General features: G+C 39.6%; 1 protein-coding gene across 1 annotated transcript; it reads left to right on the top strand.

Annotated features, from left to right (window-relative positions):
* Positions 1-2,662: 2,662 nt before the first annotated feature.
* On the top strand, positions 2,663-13,263 carry LOC124258132. The gene is made up of 9 exons (XM_046692206.1): positions 2,663-2,774; positions 3,599-3,818; positions 6,371-6,516; positions 6,862-6,991; positions 8,019-8,134; positions 8,862-9,030; positions 11,630-11,769; positions 12,450-12,543; positions 13,068-13,263. The coding sequence occupies exons 1-9, from the start codon at positions 2,687-2,689 to the stop codon at positions 13,216-13,218; spliced, it is 1,254 nt and encodes a 417-aa protein (XP_046548162.1). The 5' UTR covers positions 2,663-2,686; the 3' UTR covers positions 13,219-13,263.
* The last annotated feature ends 9,610 nt before the right edge of the window (positions 13,264-22,873 follow it).

Raw genomic sequence — 22,873 nt, 5'->3', positions numbered from 1 at the left:
CCTATCTTGGAGCCGTGCTTCTGAGACCATGGCGTCAGTAATCAAGAAGACAGTAATCACTGAAATCGTGATGAGAATTCACAGCTTTACTACTATCAGCCAACAGACAAAATAAATTATCATAAACCCAATTTACCGAGAAAAGGGTCACTGATTAATTTGATTATAAGTGCGTAAATAAGTAAATAAATAAAGAAAGAAAGAAAGAAAGAAATGATACACAAGCAGGTATAAGAGAAATATAAAGAGTATATCTAAAATCAAAACTGTCGCAAGGCATTGTCAGAATGCAAAGACAGCCAATTAAATCGGTTGCCACCAATGAACACCTGGGATTTAATTAACTTAGCACTCGAATGGGTGAATAAGCTGGGTTAAGTAGCGGTAGGTACGCACTGACGGCCTCTGCCTAAATATAAGCCATATAGTAGACAAAACACGTCTAAATAGCAAATTAGTCTTGACTGGCCATGGCAGTACATTCCTAAACTTAATAACAATACCAGGTACTACTGAGTATCCATATTCACAATTATTAAGAAAGGTACTTGGCCAAGAGAGTAAATTGACTAACACTAATAAATAAGTACCTAGCCTAGACTAGACAAACTGATGAAAACAAGAGAGTATGGAAAGAAACCGAGCTAAAATCTTAATCTCAGCACTAAAGATGTAAGTCAGTACCCAATAGAAAACTGGCCCATAACTATTTACTTGTTTTAAATGACCACACAGTTGCCTGGTGGTCCGTAAACGGAAGGTAAAAACACTTGATTTTCACAAGGGCGCTATTCCGGACGTCGGAGAGGACAACCGGTTTTGTACCGGTCCGTGGAAAATGCCATAGCAAGGCAAAGAAACCAAAGCGTGTTTCTTAAGGAACGGAACATACCAAAATAACTGCTAAATTAATAGCAAAATAACTTGTTAAGTAACAGGGAAGATGTACGTATCAACATATAGCGCTGATCGTAAGATTTACAATGGTACAAAAGATGTACATAAATGCTTGAGAAATATACAGAAGTACCAAATAATTCCCCTGATACGTGGAAAAAATCTTTCAACTGTTTTTTTTAAACACATGTATGAGATAGCATATATCAAATACATACATGACAAAGGTATGTGATTATTACACTAGAGAATACAATTTACGGGTCACCCTTACTCTAACAATGAATGGAAAGCTACTGAACCACGACGACCGCCGGACTGGCAGGCGGGCAATTATAAGGGAGATGGAGACGGTGCCGTCAATAGACCGTGGTTAAACTGGTTTCACAACCAGTGGACAACGTCTGGTTTCAGGTATGAATCTACTTCGCGCAATCACCAAAGCAGCGGACTTTTAGAATACCGAATTAAAGAGGAAAATGTCAAGCCTTTTTTTTATGAACAGATATTCATGTGTATCATAAGGGATGTTCTTGGCAGCAAACCAAGGTCTTGTGTCAATATCCGTCAAGAGATTGGGATGTAAAAAAACTCCGAGAACAATGGAGTGTGTGGACATGTAGTTCTTGGGATGCAAGCATGATATTTCGCCAGCAAAGTCATCATATTTGCCATGTCTACCTGAATGTTATCCATCAACTTAGTTCCTGTCCGTTTTAGCTGAAGACATGGCGACGGAGACTGTGGAAATGATCCCTAAACGATTTCAATGGGTTTATTGAAAACAACAAAACCAGGTTTGTTTGCCATATTCTGTGTCGCAACCTGTCTCGTTCAAAGAGCGTTCCCATGCGTAACCGAGTCGGTGTCGATTGGACACGGCACTTCGCTATTGACTTCAATTTCTCTAGTATTTCTGTTTGGCAGTACAGAAGCACCAACTAAATCAAGGTCAAGAAAGTTAGAAACTGCACACCCACATTATTGTTTATAATATTGGTTTGAACATGGTCTTGGCAACATGAAACTGCAGTGAGTCACGTGATCGCCTTAACGATTCACGTGCATTGGAATGTATGCCCAGAGACAGGAAAATGCATCAAACTTGCACGTTCACTCAAATATGTGAGTATACCTCGACTCAACCATCATCATGAGTGATGTAACACCAAAATGTAGCAGAAAACATATTTGTGACTGCAACTTGCACTGGCAGACAATGGTTCAGAGGTGGATTATCAGCAGCAGCCTGAACATCAGGAATTGACTGTGCAGTGCAGCTATCCGAGCTAGACGACGGCCTATACTATTTCATCGTGGCCATGGAACGTCACCCCATATTTTCCCATTATAATAATGTTTCAATCCAGTTCCCACCGTCTTTATTGTATCCTCCAAGATAACAGTGTAATACACATGAATTGTCCATAATATGCAAACACTACTTCCCTTGCAGATTTGGGTCTGTGGGGTAGCATGGTGGTTAAAGCGTTAGTGCCGAAGAACCGGGTTCGATTCCCCACATGTGTGCAATGTGTGAAGCCCATTTAAGGTGATACTGCTGGAATACAAGCGTCGTAAAACTGAACTCACTCACTCACTTCCTTGCAGATTTCATTTTTAAAAAGTATCAAGTTTTTAAATTTTGTTGTGTTTTCTAGATATTGTCATGAACACACTTCACAATTCCGTTATCTTTTGTCAGGGTTAGAATTTGTAACTAAAAGCTTAAGTCTGGCAGCTGTTAATCTTCCTTCAGATAGCCGCGTCTATTTAAGACAATGTATTTATGCACAGGATCTTTCGTTCTCAGGAGGCAATAGGAGCCATGCCGCTGTTTTACTTGTTCTTGTTCCTGTTCTTTTCCACAGTTTCGGGTAGGTTTATGTGTCACACCATCTCTAAAATGCCTCGTTTCTGCCGACTAATACAAGAGATCTATGCAAGCCTGGTATTGAGGTATGAGTTCGTGATTATTGCTGATCGCTGGATAAGCTATATTACAGCTACTCGCGGCGGTGGTATCCAGGAGTGGTCCAATTCAAGCAGGGTGATCGTGACATTGCTGGCCACTGTGCACACTCAAGATTTAAGTTGGTGCATTCAAGATATTCTTGGACGGACTCTGTGTCTCTCCCTGGGATAAGTCCCATCTCCAGTTTGGCTAGTTTTGTACACTAATGTATGCGGAGTTGGAAGATTGTTTCTTGCCTGTCTGTAACCCAGTAATGAACCAGACACGGGACTTGATGGATGACACTTTTCTAAGGGAATAAATCCTCTCATACTAGGCTCACCTCAGAGAGGTGTACATCACCAGGGCAGTTGTGTTGCCCAGGATACTGTGTTTGTTCCTAGGCATTATCGTCATCATTGATGCTATATCTGAGTGAGTGAGTATGGTTTTACGCCGCTTTTAGCAATATTGAAGCAATATCACGGACACCAGAAATGGTCTTCAAACAATGTACCCATTTGGAGAATCGAACCCGGGCTTCGAGTTAACGCTTTAACCACTAGGCTACTCCACCGCCGCGCGCTGTATCTGAGGTCAGTTCGGTAATCACAAAGTACGTTTTCTTGCTTACTTTTCTAACATGTCCAACAAATTGTTTAACACAAGTCAAAGTCAACCTAGTAGGACCATCGTTAACATCAACAATCATGTTGGTTTTACTAATCTCGTTACGTATTGTTTCAGGGGATAATGGAGACACAGACATCATTGATCTCTCCGGCCTCGTAAACTGCAACGATCCTTCATCTATACTTACAATGATTCAGAAGTGTATGGATGTGTATAATGTGTCTCTCAAAATGCCAGACCTCAGTGCGTTCAACACTACGTCCGGACCATCTTCTGAATCCATTAATAACGTCTTGAATCCCTTCGATTTAACTTCCGCGTCTAAGGTTTGTAGGTATGTATGGACAATGTATGAAGCACGATCAAGTGTTTATCTACGACTTCATCAGCGGCTACTTCTACTAAGGCAGATGGTGACGACGAATATCGTTATACAGTCCGTTTGTTTCCAAATCTATCTGGCTATTTTTATACCCTAGTCTTGAAAAATGTTGTTAAAGAAACTACCAAGTTATTAAGTTTTTCAAGTTATCCTTACGATACGATACAGAACTTAAGAACCTTAATGGGGGCAGTGTTTGCAATACTTTAATTTGCCAGTTGGCCATCAGGGCCTGCTGCCGCCTGCAGGCTTCAAAATCTACAAGCCCTGAATGAAATCCGCAGGCCCATTTCTTATAGTCAAACCTCAAAAAAATAAAATAGACTACATTGTACTCAGTTTCACAGTGTTTCTACAAAATCAATTAGTGAAGCCTATTGCACACAGAGAAGTTTTTATTTGTTAAAGACTGGTGTTGACATTCCTACGCCCAAAAGCTGAAATACCAGGAAGTGAAACTGTAAGTTATCGTAACATGATGGATCATGGATTCCTGAACGTTAATAAAGAAACAAATATTTGAAAGATTCCTGTCGAAAAAAACAACCTGACAGATAATTTACTAAGGCTACTAGGGCCTGCAAATATTTGAAACTGCCGGCCCGATATAATAACAGCTGGCGCTTAGCCTGCGGGCCTGCGGTTATTTCGAACGCTGCATGGAGGCATGGAGGTGACATCAGCAATCAAGTGAACACCTGATCAGCACTAAGGCTTTAGATTCTCAGTACAAACGAACAAAACAATGGGAGAAGCATATCCGAATTCGGAATCTTGAAAAGGGGCATATACGGGCAATTCCGAATAAAAATAAAAACATATATTATTGATGCACAGAGATAAGTAAACTGGAAAGTCATTGAAAGGGAAGATTGGGGCGAGATAAAATTCATGACTCTATTGTGCAATTTTATAAATTGTTTTCAAATGAAAATTTAAGGGTCTCTGGTATTTTTCTGAATTGTCGAAGTTCATATATTTTAAGTGTGAAGCCCATTTCTGGTGTCCCCCGCCGTGATGTTGCTGGAATATTGCTAAAAGCGGTGTAAAACCAAACTCAGTCAGTCAGTCAGTCATATATATTAAACTAACGAAAGCTGTTTAATGGTTGGAAAGCATCCAGTGGACTGAAACAACTTCGACACGGTCGTGCTTGGCACAAATGGTTCTGAGTGAATTCATTATGTTGAATTGGCTATATTTTGAATATTTAATCGCTAATTATAATAGAAAACTGTTACTAGGGCTGTGTATTGGCAAATAAATTGTATTGCAATATAATATCATATTGCGATTTAGGTCCACGTATTGCGATATATTGGGAACTTAAGTGTTTGCCAGTGAGTGACACTAATTGTGCATGTCAATCCTATTTTCTACATTGTAAGTCCCTAAACAAATATGTTAAGGTTCTGATAACAGCAGTCTCAACATTAGGTTGCTTAGTCATGGATTCTGTTTACCTTTTATACAATTTATAGTGTTACAGCTTGCCGTTTTGCCATTGAATAACAAAGGAAAACATTTGTTCTGAAAGAAAGAAAGTGTAGATTTTAATTTAGACCATAAAGATAATCAGAAAAAACTCCATGTATGTTCTTTCCCCAATATACCGGTGTAGCAGCCCAGAATAACCCCCCACCAGATTATACCCCGGGGTAAACTATAGTCAAACGGCCAGCGGGAACGGGACAACAGGACTTTAAAGGCGGCTCTGAGTAAACTCGTCAATATATATTTACAGTGCAGTTGGTCAGTCAATGCAATGGCTGATGTACCCTGCCAGCTTCAGCTTGAAAACTCACACTGATTATGCTTTGTATCTGGGAAATGTATCGGACCATTTCAGTGTTGTAACCAGTGTTTAATTGTGTGAGAAGTACAATAAAATTATAGTAGTATCATTAATCACTTGTTTTCTGTAGGGTTATAATCTGGGCTAGGGGGGTATACTATGGCCTAGTTCAGAATATACCCCGGGGTATAATCTAGGCTAGCCCAGATTATACCTGGGGTATAGTCTGGGCTAGCTCAGTTTAACCCCGTGTATAGTCTGGGACAGGGGTATACTCTGGCCTGTTACACCGGTTCTCAGAAACAATATTACAATACGTACCGTTTTAAAAGCGTTTTACCGTGCAGTCCCAGCCAATACGATTATGATTCACTACAATATCATTTCAGATCATCGATATACTAAAGCGACTGTATGGTGAAATATTTTCCATTAATAGAATTTGTGGGTTTGAATTGGTCTTTAGCAACCCATAGTTTTGGTAAGTTGTCCTAAGAGGCAACTAACGGAATCGGTGGTCAGGATCGCTGACGTGGATGACACAATCCATCGTATCCAAATTTCGTAGATCGATACCCATGCTGTTAAATCTGGATTGTGTGGTCCAGATTCGAATATGTACAGACCGGCACCATATATCTGGTGTATTGCCGAGTACCGTATGAAACAACTAACCACCCAATCATATCATTACAAATGCATATTTCAGGGATATTGACAGCTATGTGAAAGCGACAGTGTGTAGCAATCGTGTCTCCAAAAAGTGTCTACCGCCTGCTCCCTTCCTGAAGGACATGTTTCCATCCGCAGACAAAATACGGAAGACACAGGAGTATTATTGCGCTAACTTGGACAGTATGTATGATTTTATAAATATACTGTTAGTAAGGCCATTACAGTAGGTACGGCTAACGGCGGGAGATCAACAATACTTCAATATAGAATATATTTACTTTGACTTGGTTCTGTAGCATGCACTTTCGCTTGCCTGGAGGAAAAAAATATTGAAATGTGTCTAAAATGTTATCTAATGAACATACATGTGTGAAGCCTATTTGTGGTCCTTACCCATATTGTTCTCATCTTGACAAGACATAATTATAAATGTCAGAACAGATAACTATTGAAGGTGACTTATTAGTACTGCCCTGTATTACTGCGTTGCATAACTATGCTGAATTTGACTGATTGTTGCTAAAGAGGTCAACCAAACCTGTCTCAATGACATTTTGCCGAAAATCGTCGACTGTACCAACGTCACCAACCAGATCAACATCAGCGATCCACTCAGCATATACACACCACTGATAAATCAGCAAGTGTTCTGCGCGTAAGTTACTGTACTGTCCCAAAACATCTGTACTCCAGATTACACAGGTATGGGTGTGCGGTTTGGCGGGCATTCTCAGAGACGGCCTGTCGTTGAGGAAAATATTTTTGCACTACACTTCAGAATAAATGGTCATTTGGAATACACCTGTGACCCTGCTTGATTCGGCATTCAAATTCTGCTCTGCCATATAAGAATTACCTTCTCTCAAGCATCCTTATCCACATTGACATGTGCCCGCATCGATTCCCGTTGTACGTGACAAGCATTTAATAGTTGTTTCGGATTATCTTCATCCAAGTTTGTTTGTTGGCAATTTTCTTACATTGAAGGGATTGAACAGATTATAGTATAGTCTGTCTCACAGTCGCTGAACCACATTTTTTTCACTACTGCCAAGCCCTATCTGCAGTGCTAAGGCCCTAAATAAAGCAAGTCTAGATTTCCTCAGGTTCAGGAATCTCTGGTCTCCCTGGGGCTCCTTTTCAATTTAAATGGGCTTGTTTGTTACTATCAAAATTATATATATTCAGGGACTAAGCATTAGTCTAATTATCGTATAACGAGAAGAGTTTTATGAATATACAACTTCTTTATTATTAATATGAGAGACGTTATGTTGCTGTTAATATCGTTATCAAGTAAGTGATGTACAATACTACAGGCAAGGATATATATACTCAGTAAAGTTGAACAGTAAGTTGATTGATGTTTACACAACTTATTTCAGCCCAAAGCCTTAATAAATTGCAGTCCTTGTGCCGCATTACAGAGTGACGCATACCACTGAAGATCCGGGTCCAAATTGGTCTTCAGCAAGAGGCGATTATAATGATCGGGTGGTCAGACTCGCTGACTTCGCTATCGTCGTATCCCATTTGCGTAGATCGGTGTTGTTAATGTCAGTCTCTGGGTTGTCTGATCAGACTCGATTATTTTCAGAATGCTGCCATCTAGCAGGACGATGTTAAATAAAAAACACATGGACGGACACCCAGATATTAATCAGCTATTGTATTCATGGTAGGTCTGCACAGCTTCAGCTAGCGTGCAGTGGACGGTTCATGCCGGCCTGTGGTCAGATCACTCTGAAGATGTTTGAAGCATCACTGCCAAACACAAGCAGCTGCTCTGTCTTTACAGGTTTGTAATATTCCAATGTATGAGTACGGTCGGTTTAAGGCAGCTTTTTAGCAGTATCAACCTAATATCCCGACGTATCCATTTTCGTGGGAGGAAAGCCCGACTAGAAAGGCTTCAAACGTTTACAACTCTGTTGCAACCCACGGGCACAGCTAAGGTGTTGACAAAGAAGAAAACGAACAGGAAAACTTAGATTTATATCACAGTCATAGCTTTTTGGCGTGAGCAGTCGACTTATTGATTGATGACTGAAACTTGATATTATAAGTTGTTCACTGGTCACGACGGGGACATGGGTTGATGTATCCTCTATGTTTGTTTATGATGTGACATAAACCCAAGGGCCACGAGGGACCAGTCAACAACGTAGCAGACTCTTGAGAAACGGAAGCACACTATTGAGAAAGGGGTGGGGTGTGTGTGTGCACACTTTATCTTCACCCGTTTTCACGAGAGTTTAAATGGACATCTAAAAACTTCAGGACAAAAGAGGCGCACCTGCACACACCTCCTCTCTCTCTCTTTCTTCCCCCTCCACCCCTTCCCCCCCTTCCCTCTGGACCTGTGAAGATATATCAACAAAAAACTTTTTAAGACCTAGGAATGAACAGTTTGCATGTTTTTGTTAAAAGCTTTTTGAGCACATACCTGCTTGAATGTGTGCGTTAAAGGCGTCATAATGTTGTTGCTGATTGTGATTGTGGATCACCCACATTACCTTCTTCAGCCACCACCAGTATTGACTGTTCCACCGATCAAACCGTCAGAAAGGAATACCTTCAATGCTTAATGAACAATGGGATCAAGCTTATTGTCCCGGGACAACCGACCAGTGATGACACAAGTCAGTATATCTTGGACGCTATGACACTGGACCAAAACAAGAATATGTGCAGGTACATACGTCCTGGTAACAATGTTACCGATTTAACAGCTTGTAGATGTTAGTGACAGTATCCCACAAACTGATCTTGAGTAATTTAGTAATTTTTGTTCATAATATATAATATCTGACTCATTATTAATCATATTTCGCTGTACAAGAAATACGCAGGTTGTAATTTCTTTATAACATCATCTTTTGGTAACTTGTGTTGTCCTGGTAACAATGTTACCGATTTAACAGCTTTTAAATGTTAGTGACAGTAAATCAAAACCTAATGTTGATTGACCCTACCACATTGTTGTGCCTAGTTACATGAAGTTCAGTAATTTTTGTTCATAATACATGTATATAATATAGGAATCATTATTAATCATATTTCGTTGTACGAGAAATACGCAGGTTGTAATTTCTTTATAACATCATCTTTTGGTAACTTGTGTTGTTGCTATTAATGAATTTCAACATTGACTTGCTTCATTTTCAAGGCTATGACGTTTCCTCGTTTCTTTTTACGACATATTTTGAGCAATATGATGGTATAGAAGCTATCTTTCTTAACCCACCAGTTCATATTACTTGCAAACCATGTATATGAACTTGTCAAATTGTGAGAAAACTTTGTATACTTTGCATATTTCATAGATGGTATTGTTTCTACACATGGTCGTAAAACAACTGACCTGACTGACAAGGAATTAATTAAGTGTAATTTATTTTAAATTCTCCGGAAAGGAATTTATGGAAACAACGATCTAATACTGAATGTTTTCTATTTGATACTCACAGTTTATTAATTACCACATTTGATGATACGAAAACATCATCGAGCAAATACAGATTGAAGCATCCCTGTACTCAATGATTGTGTGACGCCGATAAAATCTCGATTTCCACACGTATCAAAAGAGGCATGTAGTCATGGACCCAATGTGCATGAGGTACTTGAAAGATGTCATGACATGACGTTATTATTGACATCCCTATGATAGTGCACAACCACAATATAGTACAGAGGTTGCAACGACTATATGCACTAATGCCCCCTCGGCGTGAAGTACGTCGTTTGACAACTCAAGAGACAGGCATGTATGGACCTGCTAAAACCACTGTCAAGCTTCAAACGTTCTAAGTGTCAGCCAAAATTGTGATCAGCAGGGCACGAAATCGATGCCACGCGTTTAGATAAACCACACCAAGACAGTGGGAAAACAGGTTTCACATGATTGCAGCAAGACACCATACCTTTGTGACTGCCACCACACTCAGAAATGAACTGCGGAAAACTGTTGGCGTTAACGTTCCTACTCATGCGTAATCGTCACCGCGAGGCTGATGTCAGGTTCTCGTGTACACACATTTGATCGCTGGCCCTTAAGGTGGCAGTTGTGGATAATGATGTTGATCACGTCAACTAGATGGACTTGAACAGGGCACCAGTACTTTATTTCGATGATTTCAGATACTGTTAATACTTCACGGATCGTCCATCACAGAAATACAAAAACGTTATTCCAACGCAACAGCACATGACCGCTGTACAGAGTATGGATCAGTAGAGCTAGAGAACCAATTCCCATGTCCTTGAGCGGGGACGATCACAGGTGTGCGCTGCAGGGATGTCATGGTGAATGTGTATATGACTCTGTGCTGTGCAATCGGACCGGAAGTCTTCTTATTGTAATATACCCCACGACTACATCGATGTTGCCTATCTTAGCCAACGAGACCATTGTCCGCATGTAGAGGGAAGCACTTCACCTGACCTCAACTAAATCCAACACATTTGCAACGAGATGAAGATCTCGATCTTAGGACGCCCGTTTTGGGGGGTAACTCTACTTGAATTCGGCAATGATTTTATTGAAGAGTGGAACGAACGGCAACAATCAACACACTTACTTGTAGCACGCGACGTCGGCCACACGCTGTGGTCGCAGGTGAATCACACACGCGCTACTGAAGAGTTTTTCCTTTTGAACTATGAATTTGTTTTCCCGATTTTAGTTTTGGCCAGATACTCTTATTGGGAAGGGTACTCTGTCTGGTTTTTCGCAACATGTCTGAGAGTAGTGGGTGCAGTGGCTCGTGACAACGGTCTGTTCTTACTTCACTGTGTCTTCGTCCGATATTGTCTTTGGCTTTTTTAACAGATGTACTCTCCTTGAGGCATTATTGTTATCGCTAGCACTTTGAGTAGTATATCCGTGTAACAGATATGGTGGTGTGTGCTCCTGTGCATCCTGTCAGCCACAAATCAGTTGGATTTAAGCAAAGTTGGGCGCGGAGAGTTCTTTGATGGAGGCCTATGTAAGACAGCTTGCCTCAAGAGAGTTTCTAGGACTTCATGTGATACATGTGCTCTCACCTCAGGCAAGTGAGTTTGTTCATAATTGTTCACCGAGCAGAAAATGGGTACGCGGAGGGATAAGTCATGTGACTATAACCTTCTGGCGTCTCACAGGCAGCTTGGGTTATCCGGGGTAATAATGAACTGTTATTTGTATGCTGTTTGAGCATGCACTTGGTGTATGGAATTTAGAGCTATAGAAGTACACATCATTATCAAGGGCAAATCAGTAGTGTGCAGTGTTACGTTCTATGTCGTACAGTAATCTGAAGGCCTACCAGCAGGCAGTGAACTGTACTCTGCAGGTACAGAAGCAATGCAGTGATGACGCGATGAAACCCACGGTGGCCGACTCTCAGACAGTGCAAGACGGCTTGGCCAAACTCTGTGGTCATATCGGGGGTGAGTAGTTTAGCATGAGTTCGTTGTCTTCTTGTGTATCTCTTGCGATGAAGTGTTCACCATCAAGGATATACTGCTTGAATGCGTGGACTTTTCAAGTGCAAGGGACTCGCATTATGAAGCGATAAATCTGAACCACCTATTTTCCCGCGTCAGCGGGCAACTCATTAGCTACCTTAGGTAAGTTGACCTGTACCATAAACTGTAACTATTTAATGTGAATGTTTGTACATATTGTAATGATTACATAGTTTAAAAAAATTTTTTTTTTTGATTTGGTATTTAAATTGTATACTCATGCCAATAATGGTTGTCACTCCCGTCGCCACCCCCCACACACACACACACACACACCTCACACACACCACACACCCTCTCGAATGAAAAAAATTGATGGGGGTGACAACCATTATTGGCATGAGTATATTTGAATTCTGACTTGATCTCGTCACTATATGGCTGGAATAATGCCGAATAAAACCCAACTCAACTCATGTATGGCTTTGATAGTAGAGACCAGATCGCTTACATGCTGTCGGTATTAATGCTGACATTGTTTTTTAAAAAAATGGAGTATTCTTTTTCATAACAGAAATACAAGCCGTGTATATATTTGAGCAGAGCCTCTTGTTCATCCGAACCTGTATGTTGATGGTATCTTTCTGCTGGCCTGTTCCCAGATTTCGACACCAAGTGTGTTCAGAAGGCACCTAAAGCAGCTTGCGGCAGTAGGCGCCGCTCTTTGGCTTCGATTATCCTGAGGCATATTTGCGAGTAAGTAAACTTCAGCATGTCGAATTATTCAAACAGCAGTGTTAAATCCTATATCAGCTATTCACATAGCGAATAAGTAAAGCAGTAAATTTCACGTGTACCGCAGTATAGAATACAGTACGTATAACGAAGTACGAGTCATGACAATAAAGAATATAGTACAAGGATATGACAGTTACATTATGCAGTAATCCATCTAAGATATAGGCTACATAGAAATTAAGACGTGGCATGGCATTGGCAACGATCCACAATGAATGAAGTGAGCGGTCTAGGCGTCTGACTTTGTGTGCTGGCGATTAGGTGCTTGCCTCCCCGGATGGGACTCAACCCAACAAAAGTACTAGAATATGTACTTTACAAAGAAAGTGTAATCCCAAATATAACATATGTTACATGTAATGAGATGTAATAAACATGGCGGGCTTTCACGTTGTGTCTTTCTTTGGAATCTAGTGCCATCCACCACCAACAGAGCAAATACATTAAACATATGACTTTATGAAGTGTATGCATGTTTTCAGTGACACTCATGTCACCCAGAACTGTCTGGTGTCTGCCGTGACCAGCTGCAGCAAGACGACCGGGAGCATGTACAAGGACGTTCTACTTAGCCAATCCCCGGCTATGTGTCTGAAGCCTAAGCAGGGATTAACGTCAAATCTGATTGGCTGAAGATGACCCAGCTTATAAATAAACATTGGCTTTTCACTTTCTTTAGTGATTGTCCTGTCTCATTGCAGTTAATGTATATTTGTTGCGATCAATATTCTTTGTATGTATGTCAATATCAATCAATCAAGTTGATTTCGTAAAAAGGCCTTCGGCTCACTTACAATACAAACTAAACAAGTGTAATTATAAGATAGTGGCAACTGACATTCAGATTCATATGTATAAAGAGCGCAATGACAATGCTTTCTTAATGTTATTAAAACAATCTGTTGCTGTTGAAAAATGGTACATGATAATGTGTTGAAAAAGTATTGCTGATCAATGTAATTTGGTAATGGTTTAAAATACTTACAGCGCAAATCATTCATTCATTACATTCAAATAGGAAATGAAATTTATTTTCTACAAAGTTAACATTACAAATATTACAAAGTTTTTTGTGCCTCGGAACTCAATCAAACCTACCAGTATTTATTTATTGGAAGTGCACCGATTCGTAAAATTGTTGAATATGGTTCAAAGCAAAATACATATTTGATACTGGAATAAAAAACCCAACTGTTCCTCGTTGCCAACTCCTTGAGCTTCCCACACAAAAACAAAACTATAATTGAACAAAGTATTTCGGACAAAATATACCCACGTTTTCCTATCAATTTTGTCTAAATTGTGTAACATAACATTGAACCAATACTTCATTACACGTAAAAAAACTATCAACATAAATATCATTTCTACCACATTCCTCCAAAACAGCAGCGTTAGAGCATTTATAACTTACACCCAACACATACTTACAAAACCTAATATGAAATTGTTCAATAACATGCCATTTCTGAAAAACTCATATTTCCGAAGCGTACAAAGATATCAAAGATTTTGAACAAAACAGTTGGAAAAATACTTTTTATGTCTCCCACCAGAAACCTTAACTGAGGACAAGACGTTATTCGCTTTATTTACCATATTTTGAACCCATTATTCAGACTATGAAAGTCTATTTGAAAACAATGAACCGACAAAATTATAATATATAGAAACGTTTAACTTATGATCACCAAAGTACCATGATTCATACCGCCTTAATCTACCACTGTTTCCAAAGACTAACACCTCTGTATTCTCAAAATTTACAGACAAACCCCATTTCATACAAAACTGTAATTATACATTGATCTTCCTCTGAAGACTAATGACAAAATCTGCGAACAGACATAAATCTGCATACAGTAGCAAATACATTTCTTGATCAATAAGTACGCCCCTGTCACCACAAGTAATTATAACTGATTAAGAAACGAGGAAAATAAAAGAGGACTTAAAATACAGCCATGTCTAACCCCACTCAAAGAGTCAAAATATTTTTAAACGTTTAATTTTTTTAACTTAACACTAGCCTTTGTCATTGAATAATACCTCTAATGATATTGAACATAGAACCATGGATACTATTAGATATCAGAACAAATCAAAGAAGATTTCTATTAACTGCATCAAACGCCTTACGGAAATCAACATATAAACAATAAAATCTACCTCATGTTTTTGACAAATATTGCTGTATAACACTTTGGAGTGTGGAAATATTATTGACCGCAGAATAGCCTTTACGGAAGCTACCTTGACACTCAGGGTAGAGATCTAACACGCCAGCAACCTCTATTAAACGCCTCTCCAAAATTAAAGTAAAAACTTTGTCACAAATATCCATAAGAGAGATACGCTATGAAAGAGACGAGGCCTTTTAAACAATATAATCTATTTTATGACACTGTTTTTGTTGTTCCACATTGGTTTCCTTACTTTTAAACCCTTAACTCTACTTTCAAGATTTATAATTACACTTTTTCTTTTGTCGTTGCCGATGTATTTGTCTTCCTATCGACTACGCACTTAAAAACAAGAAACCTATGGGCCAAAATTAAGGAAATGTGTTAAACGTATTTAAGTTACATAGGTCGCTTTAGCGTGAACTTAGATGAAGGAAATTCGACACACGGATGAACTTGTTGTCATTGTCATAATTAATTCAGTTCACTCACTGCACATGTGTGGACAAAAGGGGGCGTCCAGGTCAGTACCTGGTGACACCACCCTGCGTCGATCAAGTTCGTCCCATAGATGCTCGATCGGCTTCAGATCAGGCAATTTAGAAGACCAGGGAAGGACATTCACATTTGCATTGGCGAGATAGACACCTGTTACATGAGGTGTGTGGGGTGGGGTCGATCGTTATCGTGTTGAAACAGCTTCCTGTTGGGAGGAGGAGAGGTTGCAGGATTTTATACCTGTGTAGGACTTCCACACACACACACATGACTTTCTCTCCACCAAATCTGTCCTATTGAAGCAGTTCGGCGCAGAACGTTCGTTTTGACGTCGGATACACACACATTGTCTCCCATCCCGTCGTTGCTGGAGGAAACGCGATTCATCGCTGAACCAAACGCTTCCCATGCGTTTCCCAGGTTCCATGCCTATACCCTGCTGCACCATTGGACATGTCGTTGTCGGTGTAGTCGTGTCAGTACAGGTCCAACTCTTGGTGGATTTCGGATGGTTTGGTCGTACATTCTTCGAAGACCTGGCACCTGCCCTGCAGTGACCGTTGCTGTGGCAAATCGCTGACGTAGGTGAAACGGTCCTGAGCAAGAGTGGTCACTCTTGGCTTGGTTTTCCACTTTTGGGACGATCTTGGGTCGAATTGAAACGGGTTTTTTCGATGTCTTAATCGAGATATGGTGCTGTGGTGGACGTTGAAGTGTCTTGCAACGGCAGACTGGGACCAAACGTCCAATGGCAATATTTCGGTCAGTAGCATTCAATCTTGGCATGTTGAATCTTCGTTTACGTCGTAAATTTAGTAATGAAATGATGAATTTGGATTTAGCCTTTTATTGTCGATATCTCCGAAACAGTGCACGTGTATTACATGGAAAACTCTTTCTGCACGTATCTTTCTGCACTTTTCATGTATCGTTCTCATTTGTTATGGCAAACGTTTAGAAACACATTTTGGGATGCGTTTGCTCGCAATACACAACGACCACGACTTGATTAACGGGATTCCAACATAGGAATTGTCTTAAAGACGATTGCTTTCAAAACATATCAAAATGAACTGCTGAAAACGCCTATGCGTTTCTTTTCTTCTTCTTGAAGACTGTATATACTTGTCCTTGTTTCAGTTGGTTTTGTTTTGCACCGGTTTTCTTTATAGGATTTCGTTTATTTCCAAGTCTCTTTGTTAAACTGTCTTGCTAAACTCTGAAAATACACAGTGTCAGTGAGACTGACACTGACACCAAGTCTGCCTTTAAGTAATATATAACCGGATTGTAATACCATTCTTTCAGTCCAGCAAATGCATGTTCAGCATGTTCAGATAAACAAATTTATTTCGGTGAAACTAAAAAGACATGTCACCAGGGTCACTGTGTATCTGCTGTGCTAACACAATCTAAACTGATTTATAACTTAATAAAAACAGTTTTAGACATATCTGATGGATTGTTACCTTCAAGGATGTTCTTCTCTGTGCTTAGGCCGTCGGCTCTGGCCTCGTATCGTTTCATTCCGTTCCTGCTATCATGGAAGTACTTTTTGATGATTTACAGATGAAAGACATGCCAAAACATGGTCTGAAAAAAAGTTTCCAAGCGAAAACTCAGAAAATCGTAGAAAAATTGAGAATAAAAGGCATATAAATCAGTCGTATTTCAACCAATCAGAATGCTTGAAATTCATTTTAACCGATACTGTTCAAGATGGCTGCGCCCAGTAACAACATGTTGACAGTGAACAATCAGGGCTAAAATATCGTCATCGTAGAGTTTCATGTGCTTAATGCACATAGAAAATGTAGCAAATGAGGCAGAAAATAATTTCACAAGCACGAGGTGGGAGAAATTTAAATATTGTTGCACTGAGTGGCAGAAAACAAGCAACGAATTCCAACGTTCTGTAGCCAACGTGTGTGAACGTTCGGGCATGAGTTCCACCCGTAACCCCCGATTGAAATGTATACTATTTATTATGATTATTTATAGGGGTTAGGGTTTAGGTTTAGGTTTTTTATTTAGCATTATGTAAGGTTTAGGGTTGGGTTTAGGGTTGGGGTTAAGGGTGAGTGAGTGAGTTAGTTAAAATTTAACGTTCCCCTGGCAATATTTCAGCCATATAGTGACGAGAAATGTTGTACATACTCAATAAATACAAGTAATTAAACAACCAGTCATCGACGGACTGTAAAATAACTAGAGTATCACAAAAAGAGTTAAAACTAGCTGTTATTATTTTTAAAAGTAGAAAACTATTTTAGACAATACAATGTAAAAATGGGCTAGTGATCACCAACAACTGAAGGTAGATCACCATACTAGGGGCCATGGGGACTTACAGTGCCTTTGCTACCTGCATGGAGGTGAGGTGAGGTGAAATTGGGTTTAACGTCGTGCTCGAGAATATTTCGCTCATATGACGACGTACCTGCATTGACCCTAGCTGGATTTGGGGGTTAAGGGTAGGTTAAATTCAATCCTACAAAAACTGAAACCATCCTGTTTACAAGGAAACAAACTGAAACCTTACGACCAAATTTAACCATGAATAGTCAAATCACTGCAGTAGTTGAAAATCACAAACATCTTTTTTTTTAACGTTTAACCCCCTTTTTTTTCAGGCGCACATTTTCATACGGTTTGAAAAGTGAACGTTGTGCGAGAATTGCGCTCGCGTGGTCCTGGATCTACGTACGGCTATAAAATTACACAGAAATGTAGAATATTAAATTTCCTATCCGTTGGTATAAATATAAGTGCAACTACCTTAGCGGTTTGAGAAATAGACACTGCTAAATGTTGTCCAAAGTTACAAGTCTATTTGTGTGCGTGGGATATTTTGATTTTTATTGGATTTGAAATTGAGTGTTGAAGGGTAAGGGCATATATGTCCCTGTGGCATCAAGGGGGTTTAAAGGATGGCCGGTGGCGTTTCAGAACAGAGTCAGTCCGATGATCAACTGCCTAAGTGTCTTGAATACCGATTATCACGTACAAGTCTAAGAACTTTGTATAGTTCCTTTATTCTTCCAATCTTTGATTACTACGATCAAATTTGGAAAACTTCATTTAGATGCGCTGAGAACTATGTGTGCAGCTGTAAAGGGTACAAATCATCCAAAAATTTATAATGAAACTGGGTTCACTTCATTAGCCATAAGACGGTACAATCATGAAATGAACTTGTTTTATGAAATGAATTTAAATTTGACGCCCGAATATTTAGCGGAGCTCATACCTTGTACGAGCCATCACTTTATGAAATACGAAACTCTGACAATATTCAAGTTTTTGAATTCACAGAATTATATAAACGATCGATCTTTCTTACCGTTTGCTGTTGTAGAAAGGAATGATCTCGCTGAACCTATAACATATTCCAAATCGTATTCAGTATTTAACAAGAGTTATCAGAAGATGACAAATCCCCCCCCGGTCCCCACATATTGGAAAGAACAAATCATCTGACAGTTACTTAAAGTCCAACTTGATTTTTTTTAGACTAAGTCCCAATCGTTTCCATGGAAATCATAAAAAATATAAATGCCAATCTGTAAAATTCTGTTCTGTTTGATATATATACCAAGTTTTGGTGAAAGATATTGAACGGTTTTCGACTTATGCTCCGGAAACAAAATGATTACGGACGGACGAGGCGTTGACTCTATCCCCACGCATTGACTCTATCCCCACGCATTACATGGGGATGGGGGGTGGGGTGGGGGGCAGCAACTTAAATGGTCATAAATTTGATTTATTGTCAATGATTCACGATGTTCATGTGGTCATACCTATGAGGATGCTCATCACTACCATTGGGCTGTCCAATTTTACAGATATTCGTCATGTAAGCTATTCTGATGTCAATGGTCACAACTTGAACACTGTATCATTTTTCAATAAGAACCTATAAAATCATGTCAATACAAAAATAGTCCAATCTGTTCATAAGTGTATATCATTAAGCAAACGTTTTACCTGTAATATCAGTATGTCACAATGTTTTCTCTACATGAATGTATAAGAATTTCTGATATAAATAGCCTGTTGTAATATGTATTCGTTTGAGGAGAGACATTAATATAGGGAAAACCCTATTTGTCAATCCAACTTTACATGAATTAAGTACAAGAAAACATACTGTTTAGATTAAGCAGACTATCACTTCATTTCTCCGAAAAAATGGAGAGTATACCAGGCATGGATGTACCTTGGCCTCCAACATCAAATGACTTGAACATGGATGCTGTTAAATCACTTGTGAGTTATACAACTTACTTGCTTGGTGTCTTGGTCGACACATGTCATCGTGTCCTAATTGCAAAGATCGATGCTCATGCTGTCGATCACTGGATTGTCTGGTCCAGACTCGATTATTTACAGACCGCTGCCATATAGCTGGAATATTGCTGAGTGCGACGTAAAAATATACTCACGCACTCACTCTACGTCTATTTCTTAAAAAGTAACGAAATAGGTTTGGGTGAATGGAAACGACTTTAATAGTAGATTAATATGCAACATCTATTTTAAAAAACATAAAAGTAGAAATATTATTACGATGTTATTGAAATAATACTTTCAGATTATAAGTGCAGAAATTCAACGCAATGAATATCTAAACAGTGTCTTCTCAGTTGATTCTCTTTCTTCCATGGAGAAGATGTAGTAGGTGAAAATTGGTAATGTCACAGATGGTGGAGATCTGGAGGTGAGTGAGTGAGTTTAGTTTTACGCCGCTTTTTTGCAATATTCCAGCAATATCACGGCGGGGGACACCAGAAATTGGCTTCACACATTGTACTCATGTGGGGAATCGAACCCGGGTCTTCTGCGAGATTAGCAAACACTTTAACCGCTAGGCTACTCACCGACCCTGGAGATCTGGAGGAGCGTTATGCCAGTACTAACACATTGGGTAGTATGTATTCTCTGCCACCTTGTATTTAAATCAGGCTAAACATGCTGGAACTGGTGAAAAGCCTTTTATATCTACACATGGCATATAATCATCAGACCTGTCCTTTAGGAATGAAACTATTCTAAAACCACACACGTATATGTATACGCAACCGAATTAAAAACAAACAAACAAAACCTTTACAGGTGTTGATTTGAATCCCACAATGGAAGTAGTCATTATCAAGAGAATTTTACATCTGGCAGAGTGCCCATGTCATACTATGTTTACAACACGAGTGCCTAAATGTTGGTATTACCCGAGCGAGAGCGAGGGACATACCGATATTTCGGCACCAGTGTCGTAAACATAGTATATGGGCATGAATATAATATACTGTTTATTTAGATGTTTTAAGTCGTCAAATTGAGGAAAATAAACCCAACTCTACTTTCAAACATGGGCTGGCTACCCACTGTCGCCGCAAGTAGAACTTAACTTCACAGAAGAAACGTGACGTCATAGCATTGTTCATGACGTCACGTCACCATGACAAAGTGATAGTTTGACCTAGGGCAACGTATGAAAAATATGAACCCCGATATTTATGAACCCCGATAGGTAATAAAATTACACATGTGATTGTGTGCATGACCCACGTGGTTACACATTGCGACCTTGTTGATTCCTGATGGTCTGTGCGGACACTCTACAACTGACCTCCTTGACTGGCGGATCAAATATAAATGCCAATCTTACTCTGCATCTGAACAACTGGCTGCAAGGGGAGGTCGCAAATCTGTTGCGGAGATGACGTGACTTGATATGTACGCCATCTTGGTGAGACGTCACATGCAATGACAAAGGGCTTGGTCGATCTGCAATGGTCCCCAGGAGTTAGTGCAACTGCTGCAACTGACAGTCCAGCATTGAGCCTACTCATGGTAGGCTTTTGATAAAAATAATTGCACTTGTTGATGCGTTTTCCTTTTGGCTTGATTGCACTCCAGTGCACGTGCGATCACTTAGATGATTACGTGACCCGCTGCATGTGACTGCATGTGACTATCGGTCGTCAGTACCATGTTCACGCTGCTTACAAATCATTGGCAAAACAAGGAGCGAAAAACATTTACCCCCCATCCCTTCCACCTCGGATTTATGTGGTTGTCCAGTTCCTACCTTTGTTGAGCATATTTCCATTTCTGTGCAATCAAGACAATTTTTTCCTCCCCGAATTAATTTAAGTGCATGTGACTAACACGTTGCCCTAGACCGGAACAGTCTGAATATTTGAAATGAATGTTAAGCAAAGGTCAGATTAAGAAAAAATATAAGACTTGAGAAGTTTTATTTGTTTTCGTATGTTAATTGTGAAAAAGCATTCAAATAAATAATTATCACCCACATACTATTAAAAGGAACTGCCAAATTCTATATGGCTTTCAATGTGATGTCATAAATAACATAAGACGTACCAGATTATATTTTTGTTTTTGCCTCATTCCAGAAATTAGGAACATTGATCAGGCATGGCTTACTGACCAAAGATGGTTCATTTACGTCTGTTATTCTTCATATTTGTACCGATATCTAGTTTGTGCGTGCGTCGAAGATGCACCCGACGCAAATACATTCAACATCATACAGCACGGGTCAAAATAGGTAATCTGGGAATTGCCATCCGCGTGCTCTGTAAAGAATAATTTCAAGAATATTTCGCAACAGTGTTAACTTTTTTGTTTTCGTGTAATCAGTCAGATGTTACAACCTCCACAGATACCAATGTGGGAGTGTACCAAACCCAGTATATAAATCAGCACTGTAGTTATGCAGAAGAACGTGTATTTTTCTCAGAAATGGTTGGGACAATGGGGCTTTTTACCTGTTGGTGTTGTTTTCGTTGGTTTCAGGTAGGCATTTTTACATGCTGTCGTATTTTCTTACAGTCCGTCAAGCTAACTTTTGGAACACGTGATTTTGCAAGCTACCTTTAAACAACAGAAGGTATCCAACTTTAATTGGCATAGTTAATAATGATATCTCACGACCTAATTGCGTGTTGAATTTGTTGAATTTGTGGGCCCGTTGGAATTTTGATTCCGTGTGAATGAATGATTCATGAATCCGAAACCTTTAATATGTGGAAGCGTTTGTAAAATGAAGTATTTTTCCCAGGTTTCGTTACTGGAAACTTGAATCCAACTAAACATTGTGTGTCTGGATTGTGTCTTCCACAAATAGTCACAAAACTGCTGATGAGCCCTTAAGCAGCAATAACCACTCACTCACTCACTTGATGGTGTCTCCACGGCATCCGGCACAATTGCAAACTATGATTCCAGTTTGCAAATCTGTCGAACTAATTCATCTATTCATCTAATTCATCTATTTCATTCTGTGAAAGCTTATCTGATAACGTAAACCTATTTTTCGGTTATAAACGAAGACAGGTTATGCTTATGGAGAACAGTTGAACTCTTGCTTCGTTATACATACCAGTTCATACGTGTCTAGTGATCTCATTGAATTCCAGGTAATGATGGGACGTTGAATGTGACCGCTCTCTCCCGGCAAGTCAACTGCACTGATCCACAGTCTATGCTCGCATTTGGACAGAAGTGTCTTGATGTGTACAATATCCCCTTCAAAGTGGCTTCCCTGGACGAACTTGCCAATGCTTCGAATATATCAC

Source organism: Haliotis rubra, unplaced genomic scaffold, assembly GCF_003918875.1.
Source record: "Haliotis rubra isolate DU_JTF1 unplaced genomic scaffold, ASM391887v1 Scf1170, whole genome shotgun sequence".
Classification (NCBI taxonomy): domain Eukaryota; kingdom Metazoa; phylum Mollusca; class Gastropoda; order Lepetellida; family Haliotidae; genus Haliotis; species Haliotis rubra.
The sequence above is the reverse complement of the archived record's forward strand: the minus strand, read 5'-3'. Positions and strand labels throughout refer to the sequence as shown.